Source organism: Chlorocebus sabaeus, chromosome 15 (assembly GCF_047675955.1).
Source record: "Chlorocebus sabaeus isolate Y175 chromosome 15, mChlSab1.0.hap1, whole genome shotgun sequence".
In the NCBI taxonomy this organism is placed as follows: Eukaryota; Metazoa; Chordata; class Mammalia; order Primates; family Cercopithecidae; genus Chlorocebus; species Chlorocebus sabaeus.
In genome coordinates, this window is record NC_132918.1 from 48566246 (window position 1) to 48579868 (window position 13623).

Consider the following 13623-nt stretch of genomic DNA (forward strand, 5'->3'; position numbering starts at 1 on the left):
CCAGATACCTTCCCATTTCAAGGCTGAATGTGGAGTTCTTTCAGTTTTCATCTATCTTACATTTTCCTTGAGGAAAACGACCTCTTAATTTTTCACCTTATGTATGTATACATACAGTAAATGTTGGTTAAATGAATGTAACTCTGTCACTTAGTCACTGGCAGATAATTAGCTCTCAGTGGACTTGCCAGTGTTACTGTCAATATTCAGCTCTGATCTGGCCAGAAAGGGCCTAGCATCTGAACAGAAGTTCACAGCAGTCTTCAGATCAAAGCAAAAGTAATGAGAAGGGGGTTTTTTAAACATTGGAACTGCTTGCAAGGTTTATGATCCAGATTTATTTTATTTATTTATTTATTTATTTATTTATTTATTTATTTATTTGAGGCAGAGTCTCACTCTGTCGCCCAGGCTGGAGTACAGTGGCATGATCTCGGCTCACTACAACCTCTGCCTCCCGGGTTCAAGTGATTCTCCTGCCTCAGCCTCCTGAGTAGCTGGTACTACAGGCGCCATGCCCGGCTAATTGTATTTTTAGTAGAGACGGGGTTTCACCGTGTTAGCCAGGATGGTCTCGATCTCCTGACCTCGTGATCCACCGGCCTCAGCCTCCCAAAGTGCTGGGATTACAGGCGTGAGCCACTGTGCCCAGCCTATAACCCAGATTTAAATGGCTATTACTTAAACTTCTCCTCAGGCTAGTCACCAGTTTAGAATTAGTAATAGGCATTACTAATAGTAATAGCATGTTCTGGAATTGATACTTAGCAACTATTGTTGGTGCCATTTGTGGTTACACAACCTTGTGGTAACTGAGAAAGGACAGGAGAGGAGATGTTTCCTGGATGAGAGGGGAAAGCAGTTTATTCAGTGTGCATTAGTCAGTACCTGGTCATTTTATTGAGCTAGTGCTAGTCTATGTATTATAATACCTTAAACTCAATATGTTCAAAATGCAATTTATTGTTAATACTCAATATCTGTTTCTCCTCTCATGTTTCCTACTTTTCTGAACAAGACTTTATTCCATCCTCCCATCGAAAGCAGAAATCTGGACATCATCTTAAATTCCTTCTGCAGCCTTACTTTTCACATCCAGCTGGAGACTAAATCTTTGTTCTTCAACCTTAGAAATATCTCTTGAATCCTCTCCCTCTTATTTATTTCCACTGCTTTAATTTATGACTTTATTATTTACATCCTCTAACAATGTTAACAACCTTTTTAGGATCTCACCATTTACTGCAGTTTGTGATCTTTCTAAAATCTACATCAAATCATGTTGCTCCTTCAAAAAGATTAAATCCTACAAAGTATTCTTCATACCTTTAGGATTAAGCCTGAACTCTAGGAACTACACAAATCCCTTTCTGATCAAGTCCTGGCCTACTTCCTCAGTGTCATTCATCACCATCTCAAAAACCCTTTAAACTTCAGCTAAAATCAGACTATGTGCTTTTCTTCCAATTAAAATTATTATTCCATCTACCTAGAATGCCTTTCACTAAATTCTCTGCCAAGAAGATTTCTACTCATTCTTGAAAACCTAATTCAAATTTTCGTCGTCGATAACTTTTCCTGACTGCTGTTTTCCTCCATTTTCCTATATTCTTCAGGTAGGTTTCAGGGACCCTCTTCTCTATCCTGTATAATGCCGATGTATATTCCTCTGTTGTAGCACTTAGCAAATATGCTGTTATTTCACATAGTTTCTTTCCTCACATGACTATGAACTTTTTTATGCCAGGGATTTTAATTTGTTCATGATTGTCTTCAGTTCCCTGAACTTTGATTATAGTCCTTTCTTGATATCCATGGGGAGAGTGGTCCCAGGATTCTCCATGGATAACAAAATCTCTGGATACTCAAGTCCTTTATATAAAGTGGCATACACTGTATTTGCATATAACCTGCAGATATCCTCTTGTGTACTTCTCTAGGTTACTTATAATACCTAATACAGTGCAAATGCTTTGTAAACAGTTATTATACTTGTATTGCTTATTCATATTATTTTTAATTTTTTGTTCATAATATTTCTTTTTTTTTTCTTTAAGTTTTATGTTTTGAGAGAGACAGAGTCTTGCTCTGTTGCCCAGGCTGCAGTGCAGTGGCATGATCATAGCTCACTGATGCCTTGGACTCCTGGCCTCAAGCAATCCTCCCACCTCAGCCTGTGCTTTGTAGCAAAGGCTATAAGCATAAGCCATCATGCCTAGCTTTCTTTGTTTTTTTTTTTTTAAGAGACAGGATCTTGCTCTGTCAACCAGGCTGGAGTGCAGTGGTGCATCATAGCTCACTGTAACTGCAAATTCCTGGGCTCAAGCGATCCTTCCCCCTCAGCCTCCCAAGTAACTAGAACTATAGGTGTGAGCCACCACACCTGGCTAATTTTTAAATATTTTGTAGAGACAGGATCTTGCTATGTTGCCCGGGCTAGTGTCAAACTCCTGGCCCCAAGCAATCCCCCTGCCTTGGCATCCAAAAGCACTGGAATTGCATATGTGAGCCACTGTGCCCAGCCATTCCTAGTATTTTCTGTCCACTGTTGGTTGAATCCATTGATGTGGAACCTATGGATATAGACAGCCAACTACAGTTATAAACTTAATTAGTAAATGAATGAATAAGATGAAATGAAGCAATGTTTCAGTTTTAGAATTTTACTTTAGTAAGAGGCAAACAAAAGATAAACATGAAATTACACATGGATTTGTACAAAAACATACTTAATGAACTAATACTTTTGCAGAAAATAGAAATATGTTTTTAAATTAAAAGGCTATTGTTGCCTTTTTTCTTTTAGGGTGATGTTCACCAGGCACTAATTGTTCTTCAAAAAGGTGTTGAATTATGTTTTCCTGAAAATGAAACCCCACCTGAGGGTAAGAACATGTTAATCCATGGTCGAGCTATGCTACTAGTGGGCCGATTTATGGAAGAAACAGCTAACTTTGAAAGCAATGCAATTATGAAAAAATATAAGGCAAGTATATGTATAATGCAATTTCAGTTAACTCTTTGTTGACTGGGTAAAATGACTTAAGTCTATATGGAAAAGTATATGTATAAAAATAACCAGGAAATTTTTTTGACTTTTCGGTGAGTATATAACATAAGTAATTGGAATTATCACAAAATAAATATATTCATGAAACTGCCACCAAGTCAAGAAATAGAATATTATTTGAGCTCTATAACCCCACTCCCCTTCACCCCAGTAATCACTATTCTCCCCCTCTGTCTCAAAGTTAACTACATCCTAGCCTGAAAATTTTTGAGCAAAACCAATTTATAACTTCTTGACTAGGTATTAAACTTTATATAGATGGTGTTGTAAGAGATATACCTCTCAGTAATCCATGGGTCAATGAAAACTTTCAGTGGAAATTTAAAAGTACTTTGAACTGAATGATAATAAAAATGGCATATGAAATCCTGTGCAGCTAAAGCCATTCTTAAAAGGGATTTAAATTTTTATTTGCATATATTTGACGAAAATAAAGGTTCAGAATTAATGAGCTAAGTATCTATTCCAACGGGTTAGAAAAGGAACTAAAAAAGTAGGGGGAGGAAAAAAAAGCAGAAGAAAGGAAATAATAAAGCAAAGAGCAGGTGGCTGGAATTTGTGGGACAGATAACTGAGAGAAAAATGTTAAACAGAGTAGTTCCTATCTGCATAGGAATTGTGTTGGCTGAATACCAGCCTGCGCATGAATAATCCAGAATTCTATGAGGCCAAGCTAGGAATAACAGACTTGCTGGGGAAACAACAAACATGCAGAGGCTATAAGAACAATTTTCAGAGCTCACATGGGATCGAGATTCGTTCAGATGACAGGATTGAGAGTTATTCAGTCCACCAGCCAGATTGAGAGGCCTCATTGCATACTATGGAGCATTCAGTAAAGACCTTAAAAGAGCCACAATTTGGAAGTGGGACTAAATCAGTCCTAGGCTAAAAACTACTCTATATCCATACTAGAAAGGCAGTAAAACAAGCTTTAAGAAGATTACACTGATCTTCAAGTAACCTTACTGCCTGCCGGATCAAAGTCTAACGCTCTTTAAAGCAAGAAAACAAAATCTAAAACTTGACAACATAAAAATATATCCAGCATCCATTAAAAAATTACTATGTGAATGAAGAAGCAAGAATATTTGAGCCATACATAGGAAAAAAATAAATCAATAGAAATAGTTCTAGAAATGACAGAGATGATGAAATTTATAGATAAGTATGTAAAAACAGCTATCGTATATAGACTCCATAAGTTTAAGAACATAAACAAAAATAAGAGAATGATGAGAAGAGAGAGGAATCAGAAATACAAGAAAGACCTAAATGGGACCAAGAGCCAAAGCAAATGGCACAGACAGTGCTAATCTTTAGATTCAGGAAGTGTTGCGTTCTGATGACGATAAATAGGAGTCCAGCTCCTGTTCCTTGGTTACAAGAAGATGTCATGCCACGTAAGAAACTAACCTTGATTTGCATGAAAAACTATATTATCCTAAAGGCAGTGATAATGAGGCAGGTTCAGAAACCATACTTGTAAATTTCACCTTTCCAGTTGGAGAGATCTTCTGAATTTATTCTAGTATGTAAGGCGCAATAACTTACATACTAAGCCTTTGTGAGAGGCACACAAAAACTCACCAGTACTTAACAGCAGAATTTGATAGTGGATATTCCAGTTCTCCCATCTCTGTCTGGTACTAAAGCCAGGGTTAGGGAAGAGAGATGTCGTCAGACTACCAACTTTTCAGGTTCTGTTTCCTCTGCGTACACGCCTAATTTCCTGTCATAAAGACCTGAGTAGCCTCCTCTCTTGTTCTGGTTGCCTATACATGATGTAGACAGAAATGAGTAGAGAAAAGAATAGAGGCTGACTACTGTAGAATGGCATGAAGATCCAAGGGGCCACATATTGCATGATTCCACTTACATGAAATGGCTAGAATAAGCAAATGCATAGAGACATGAAGGTAGATTAATGGGTACTAGAGACTGAGGTTGGGTCTGGGAAGTGACTGCTAATTGGTACAATTTTTTTTTGGGAGTGATGAAAATGTTCTGGAATTTGATAGTGGTGATGGTTACACAACTCTGTAAATATACTAAAAACAACTTTAAAATTGTGAACTTTATATTATATCCCAATAGAGCTGTCATTTTAAAATATTACCCAAATGGCAAACTTTAAATTAAAAAAGAAGTAAAAGATACAAGGACAAGGAAAAAAATGTAGGAAACTTATTAATTGCAGATGATATGAATACATATGTAGAAAATTCTAAATATTATAAACTATTCAAAATATTGAGTGAGTTAAACAAGATTGCCTGATGATTTTACTTCTATATGACAACCAATAAAGATTTTAAAATATACCATTTACAAGCAAAAAGTGCTTGAACAGTTGGATATCTGTATGAGGAAAAAAATGTTCTTCAACCTCTACCTCATACCATAGACAAAATTGCTTCAAAAAGAGTGGATTATAGATCTAAACTGAAAAGCTAAAATTATAAACTTCTAGATGAAAAAATAGAAGAAAATCTTTACAACCTTAGGGTAGGCAAAGGTTTTCTTAGATCACACAAAGCATTAAGCATTAAAAAAATCCTGATAAATTAGATTTTCATCAAAGTTAAAACCTTTTCTAAGAAAGTTAAGAAAATGAAAAGGTGTAAGCCATAGACTTGGAGAAAATACTTGCAATACCTATATGACAGAGGATTTGTAGCTAAATTATAGAGAACCCTACAACTTAGCAAGACAATTTAAAAATCTGTGAGGCCAGGCACAGTGGCTCAGGCCTGTAATCCCGGTGCTTTGGGAGGCCGAGGCCTGAGGATTGCTTGAAGCTAGGAGTTCAAGACCAGCCTGGGCAATATAGTGAGAACCTGTCTCTACAAAAATAAAAATTAGCCGGGTATAGCGATGAATGCCTATAGTCTTAGCTATTCAGGAGGCTAAAGCAGGAGGATCACTTGAGCCTAGGTGTTTGAGGTTACAGTTAGCTATGATGGCGCCACTGCATTCCAGCCTGAGTTAGAGTGAAACTTTGTCTATTAAAAAAAGAAATAAAGATCTGCAAAAGTATTGGAAAGACACTTCATAAGAATATATGCAAATGGCCAAAAAGCAAATGAAAAGACGCTTAGCATCATTAGTCATTAGGAAGATGCAAATTAAAACCACAATGAAATAACACATTATACACTGAAATGGCTGAAGTCTAAAAGACTAGCAATACCTGTTAATGCAATAAATGCACCTGGTGGGACTATAAAAAGTTAAATCTACCATATTCCGTTCCATTCTTAGATGTTTATCCAACAGAAACAATTACATATGTCAATAAAAAGACTTGTACACAAATGTTTATAGTAGCTTTAGTCACAAAAACTGGAGATAGACCAGCTGGCCATCCAGAGAAGATGGGTAAACAAACTGTGGCACAGTTATATAATGGAATACTACCCTACAACAAGAAGAAATGAACTACTGGTACACGCAACAAGGTGGATTAATGTCATAGATATGCTGAATGAAAGAAGAGGGACATAACAGCCTACGTGCTTATATGATTTCATTTATGTGACATTTTAGAACAGGTACAACTAATGTATATGAATAGAAATATCAGTAGTTGCCTGGGTAGTTGGCAGGAGAGTGATGGCAAGGGTGGGTGCCCATAAGAACTTTCGAGAGAGTTAGAAATGTTCATTTTCTTGACAGGAATGATGGTTCCATGGGTGTATATATGTCAAAAGTTACCAATTTGTACTTAATGTGTAAATTTTATTGTATGAAAGTTCTGTCTTAAGAAAGTTGATTTAAAATTTTATTTTATTTTATGTTTGAGACAGGGTCTTGGTCTGTCAACCCAGGCTGGAGTATAGTGGCATGGTTATGCCTCACTGCAGCCTCAACCTCCTGGGCTCAAGTGATCCTCCCACCTCAGCCTCTCAAGTAGCTGGGATCACAGGCATATGCCACCACACCAAGCTAATTTTTTATTTTGTGGGAACAGGGTCTTGCTGTTCTGCCAAGGCTAGTCTCAAACTTCCTGCCTCAACTGATCCTCCCATCTCTGCCTCCCAAAGTGCTGGGATTATAGTTGTGAGCCACCATGCATGCCCAGCCTAAAATTTTTAAAGATATCATTTAGGATAGCAATAAAAATAACGAAATGCCTAAGATTAAATTGCACACAAGACCTCTCCACAAAATAAAAATTAAAACATTAAAATTGAGTGAAGTAAAAAAGACCTAAATAAATTGGTAGCTAGAATACATGTATGAATGGGAAGACTCAATAATATAATTATTTCTCTACAAATTGACCTAGAGATTTAATGCAGTTCTCATCAAATGCTAACAGGTAATTGAAAATTAGAATTTAAAATTTCTGTGGAAACATAAAGTCCAAGAATAACCAAGAAGCTTTTCTGTCACCTTTAATTTTTTCAGTTTTATTTTGAAATAATCTTTGACTTTTAAAAAGTTGGTAGTAGTATAGAGAATTTCCATATCTACCCTTTAGCATGTTTCCCCTAATTTTAATATTTTACACTACTATAGTATCCAGAAGTGGGAAATTAACATTGATAAACAGTACTGTTAACTATCTGTAGACCACATTTCACCAGTTTTCCCAATAGTGTCCTTTTTCTGTCTAGAATTGAGGATTCCGTATAGCATTAGTTGTCATATCTCCTAGTAACCTCCAATCTATCTGAGATGCTCTTTACTATATTGTATGAGGTCAGGTGCAGGGAGAAAATAGTTGGCCCAATCAAAAGAAGTAACTGGGGAGAGTTTAATGAAAAACTAAATTAAGGGAAATTAACAAAGGATGGTGAAAGTACCCCATGGCTAGCAACAACAGAGAGTTGTTGCTAACTCTAGACCTGAAGGAGTAAAAGGATAGAGCATTTACTGGAACCTGTAAAGGGAGCTAAATTTGTAGGAAAGGACCATCGGACCAGAATTTAACCTTAGGGAAAGAAACACAGCCACTGTCAACTGCAGCCCAGCAGGAAGGAAACCAGCAGATATAAAGAACTTAACCTCACTCTCCTCCTCACCCTCTAATCTGTTACTACCTTCCATTGATTGAACTTCACAGGAAGCCAGAGGGCAAACAGGCCCATTAATATAAATCATCAATTTCAATTTCCTGGGGCACTGAGCAGAGTGGAAAAGGCTAAAGTTGGCAAGTGTATCTATCTGGAGGGGCAAACGGTGAATAACCAAAATAGTCTTTTCAATAAATGTTGTTGTATCACTTGGGTATCTTACAGGAAAACAAAAAATCAGACTTGATCCCTTCTTCCCACTATAAACAAAAGTAAATGAGGTAGATTGCTAATCTAGGTCAGGACTTCTTAAACATAACAAAAACACCATAATATAAACAATAACTTCTCTTTATCAGAAGATACCATTGTGAGTTAGAGGCAAGCTGCAGATTAGAAGATATTTGCAATACATTAGAGGTTCATATCTGGGATATGACCCAGCATGTCCCCATAGGATATATACAAGAATGTTTATAACATTATTATTTGTCGATTTTATTTTGGAAGTAATCCAAATGGCAATCAATTATAGAATGGATAAATATGTTGTAGCATATTCTTATAATGGAATACTATATAGTAAACCAAATTTATATGCAATAACTTGGATTGATATCACAGATGTAATGTTGAGTGAAATAAGCCAGATAAAAAATAATACATGTAGGGCCGGGCGTGGTGGCTCATGCCTATAATCCCAGCACTTTGGGAGGCCGAGGCGGGCAGATTGCTTGAGCTGAGTTCAAGACCAGCCTAGGAAGCATAGCAAAACTCCATCTCTACAAAAAAATACAAAAATTAGCTGGGTGTGGTGGTGTATGCCTATAGTCCCAGCTGCTCCATAGGCTGAGGAGGGAGGATCGCCTTGAGACTAGGAGTCGTGGCTGCAGAGAGTCATGAGCGTGCCACTGCACTCCAGCCAGGACAACAGAGCAAAACCCTGTCTCTAATAATAATATATACATTTTTGGAGACAGAGTTCTCACTCTGTCACTCAGGCTGGGGTGCAATGGCGCAATCTCGGCACACTGCAAGCTCCACCTCCCAGGTTCATGCCATTCTCCTGCCTCCACCTCCCAAGTAGCTGGGACTACAGGCGCCCACCACCACGCCCAGCTAATTTTTTTTTTTTTTTTTTTTTTGTATTTTTAGTAGAGACGGAGTTTCACTGTGTTAGCCAGGATGGTCTCTATCTCCTGACCTCGTGATCCGCCCACCTTGGCCTCCCAAAGTGCTGGGATTACAACCATAAGCCACCATGCCCAACCAATAATAATTATTATAATATGATTCTATTTATATAAAAGTTCAAAAACGGGTAAAACAAAACTCCTGGAGTTCTTGTATGAGGCTGATCAATTTGTGATAATTGATCAAGTTGTATACATGAGATTCGTGTATGTTTCTGTATATAAACTTTATTTTTCAAAATAAAACTTAAAAATCTTAACTAAAAAGGGAGAGAGAGAGGAGAGGGAGGGAGGAAGGAGCTTTTATATAAAGGTAATTACTTTGTGATAATTGATCAAGCTGTAAATTTGAGATTTGTGTATTTTTCACTATATGAATTTTACTTTTCAAAATAAATATTTAAAATCTAAGCTGAAACGAGAGAGGGAGGAGGAAGGAAGTTAGGGAAGGAGGAAGAAAGGAAAGCAGGAAGACAGATAGGAAGGAAGAAAGGAAGGAAAGACTAGGTTGACTAATATGTTTTTCTGGCAGCCCTTCCCTGTGTGGCTGGTTAGGTACATGAACCTAGCATGTACCACACATCTAATCATGTCATTCTGTCCTCTATTCCCAGGCAGGTTTGTGTCTGTAGAGTCTCAAGATTAAAGTCAGTAGAAACTCAAGATCTCACTTAAGATTTCTGGTCTAAACTATGTTCTCAAACTTCTTTAGATGAAAAGTGGAGCTTCAATTAAAAAAAAAACAAACTGTTAGTGATCCTGTGTATTTCCCATCACATTTAATGTCATATTAAAAATTAATAAACCACACAAATATTTAAGGCAGGAACAGCAAGAAGAAATGACAAAAGAGACTAAGTGAGAGTGACCAGAAAGAGAGGAGAAAACTTGGAAGATGGTGGCCTCACAGAAGTCAAGGGATGAAAGCATTTGAAATACGTGACTTGGACACCAGAAACATATTGAAGAGAGTTCAAATGAGATCAGAATTGTAAAATATCTCTTGGATTTGAGGAGCTCCTTAATGGAGTAAAGCTAAAAAGACATAGTTTTAGGAATCAATGTGAGGTAGAGAATTCTTTTTAGAAGCCTGCTTCTGAAGGCGTTGAGAGAAAGGGCAATAACTTGTGAGAGATCTTGGAGAAAAATAAGATACGTGATTTTAATTTTACCATAATTTTTATGCTTTTTAAAGTCCTACCCTCTTTAGAGACTTGATATTACTTCTGCTTTGAGGATTTTTAAAAATGCTTTTCATGATACATGTGTATATATACACACACACATATTTATATATAAAAAAACTTTAACCCATCCAGACACTACTTTTCTGTATCTTTTAAAGTGGTAACATAAATGGAGTTTTCTTCTCCTAAGTTGCGAATTTTTCCAACACTATTTCATGTTGGGCAGTGGACAACCCATCAGAACCAATCAGCCCTCCTGAGAAAACCTTTATAAGAAGGTAGCTATTCCTTATCCACATCAAAGATTGAGTCTGCTTTTGACTTTGCTCCACCTAGATAAAGGTCACATACTTTGATCCGTATTCATCTATTCATATTTTACTTCCCAGCATAGCATGGGATTTCCTTAGGTAAGTATCCTATGTTCTTTTTTACAGGATGTGACTGCGTGCCTGCCAGAATGGGAGGATGGGCATTTTTACCTTGCCAAGTACTATGACAAATTGATGCCCATGGTCACAGACAACAAAATGGAAAAGCAAGGTGATCTCATCCGATATATAGTTCTTCATTTTGGCAGGTGAGTATGAGAACTGCATGTTTGCAGATTAAATATGAAAGGATGACTATTAATATTGAAACTATTATCACATGTCTTAGCATATTCTAGGTATTTTCTGGCTTATGACTGATTCAGTGTATCACCTTAGATAAGATGTAAATTTTTCCTTTATGCAAGTTTTTTCTTCACTTTAAAAACTAACTTTTTAAATGAAAAAAGTGATATAGGCATGTGTTTTGGAAACTCTCTCTAACCATGTTATTCCTCTGCTCTCACACTGACACAGCAATCATCAACACAGTAGAAGACTTATGTGACCAGATATGTGGGGTTTTTACCCCATACACCAAGCGGTGGACACCAGCTTGATGTCCTCCAATTCTGTTCTGACACTCTCTGTCTGGAGACAGTGTCATACCTCAAAGGTTGAGGGCTTGGTGACACAAGACCATCTCCTCCTTCCCCTAGTTGCAAGTCTGGGCCTCTGGAACTTCTGACCAACTGGCTTCAAGTTGGGGTTCTCACAACTTCCTCTTGGGTTCAATAAATTTGCTAGAGTAGCTCACAGAACTCAGGGAAACATGTTTACTGGTTTATTAAGAAAGATATTTTAAGGATGCAAATAAACAGCCCGATGAAGAGATAGATAAGGTAACGTCTGGAGAGGTCCAGCACAGGAGCTTCTGTCTCCATGGAGATGGGGTGTGCCATCCTCCTGGCGCGTGGAAGAGGTCTTCGTCACCCTCCTGTTAGCCTCCATGTGTTCAACTCTCTGGAAGCTCTCCAAACTCTGTCCTGTGGGGTTTTTAGTGGAGTCTTTATTACATGGGCATGATTGACAACCATGTAGAAATGTGAGTGGACAAACAGCTCATAATGTAAACCCAGCAAGGTCTGTCTGTTCAGACTTTTCTTGGCCTTTTCTATGTAGCATTCCTTCCTCTAGGGTGTGGGGCAGGATCCTCTCTGGGATGAGAATCTTTTGACCCACAGTCAGATTAGAATCTTGCCTTGGGCAGGTGAGTGAAGGACAGGAGAAGCTCATAGAGAGAGATTCCGTTTCCTGAGGCCTAAAGTGCCCTGACATAACAAGGAATTAGGAGCCAGTAACTGTGAACTAAAACCAATATACATATTATAATGCTACAGCATGGATTTTAAAAAAATTCAACAGCACCAAATTAAGTATCCTTCCCATTCCAGACCCTCATTCCCTGAGTCCCCAATCATAGAATTCCAGAAGATCCTAAATGTCATATTTTGTGGTTATATATTATTATTAGTAGTAGTAGTAGTAGTATTTTATTTTGTTTTATTTTATTTTAAGACAGAGTCTTGCTCTGTCACCCAGGCTGGAGTGCAGTGGCACGATCTCAGCTCACTGCAACCTCTGCTTCCCAGGTTCAAGCGATTCTGGCTCACCCTCCTGAGTAGCTGGGATTACAGGCGCGTGCTACCACACCCGGTTAATTTTTGTATTTTTAGTAGAGACAGAGTTTCACATGTTGGTCAGGCTGATCTCGAACTCCTGACCTCATGATCTGCCCACCACAGCCTCCCAAAGTGCTGGGATTATGGGTGTGAGCCACCCCACTCAGCCTTCTTGGTTATTTTTAATTGCAGTGGAATACTTCCTTCTAGCCCATTCCAATAAGAAGTAGTATAATATATATATATGAAAATGACTTTGACATTAGACTTGTAGAAAGTACTTATTCTTAAACTAGTTAATAGGTGAAATATAACTTTTAATTTCATATATCAGTGTATTATAGTCAAGTAGTATAATCTCAGGCCTACTGTTTATATTTTTATAAATTATTACTAAGAAATAATATCATTCCATACATTCTCCTTATCATACTCATATACTATTGCTTTACATGGAAAGATATCTTCAGATCAATAAATCTGTTAAAATTGCCTATTATGAGGTACTATGACTTCTCAGTTAAATATTTTCAGGAATTAAAGCAATATCTGTAGCCAGAGGTGGTGGTGTGTACCTGTAGTCCTAGCTACTTTGGAGGTTGAGGTGGGAGGATTACCTGAACCTGGGAGGTCAAGGCTATAGTGAGCTGTGACTGCACCACTGCACAGCAGCCTGGATAACACAGCAAGACCCTATCTCAAAAAAAAAAAGAAAAAAAAGAAGAAAGAAAAGGGCATATGTTCTCGGGATCTCCTGAGGGCTGTGTCACAGGGAAAAAAAAATGGAAAAAAAAAAGCAATATTAGTTCATCATTGATGGTATCAGGGTAGCAAAATGACTAAAGGTACCCTGTCATTTTTTTAATTGACAGAGTATCACTCTATCACTGAGGCAGGAGTGCAGTCACACAAAGCTAACTATGACCTTGAACTCTGGGCTCAAGTGATCCTCCTACCTCAGTCTCCTGAGTTGTTAGGACGATAGGCACATGCCACCATGCCCAACTATGTTTTTAAATAATTTTTTGTAGAGACAGGGTCTCACTGTGTTGCCCAGGCTGATCTTGAGCTCCTGGCCTCAAGCAATCTTCCCCACCTCAGCCTCCCAAAGCACTGAGATTACAGATGTGAGCCATCACTCTTGGCCCAGTTCTTTTGA

At 37.8% G+C, this 13623-nt stretch overlaps 1 protein-coding gene across 2 annotated transcripts in view; it reads left to right on the forward strand.

Annotated features, from left to right (window-relative positions):
* Positions 1-13623, forward strand: part of ATR (ATR checkpoint kinase) — a 124628-nt gene that overhangs the window by 84207 nt on the left and 26798 nt on the right. For both annotated transcript variants that reach the window (XM_008008852.3, XM_008008853.3), the window contains 2 exons: positions 2807-2986; positions 10909-11051. In XM_008008852.3, coding sequence (XP_008007043.3) covers positions 2807-2986; positions 10909-11051 — 323 coding nt within the window. The remainder of the gene's footprint in view (positions 1-2806; positions 2987-10908; positions 11052-13623) is intronic.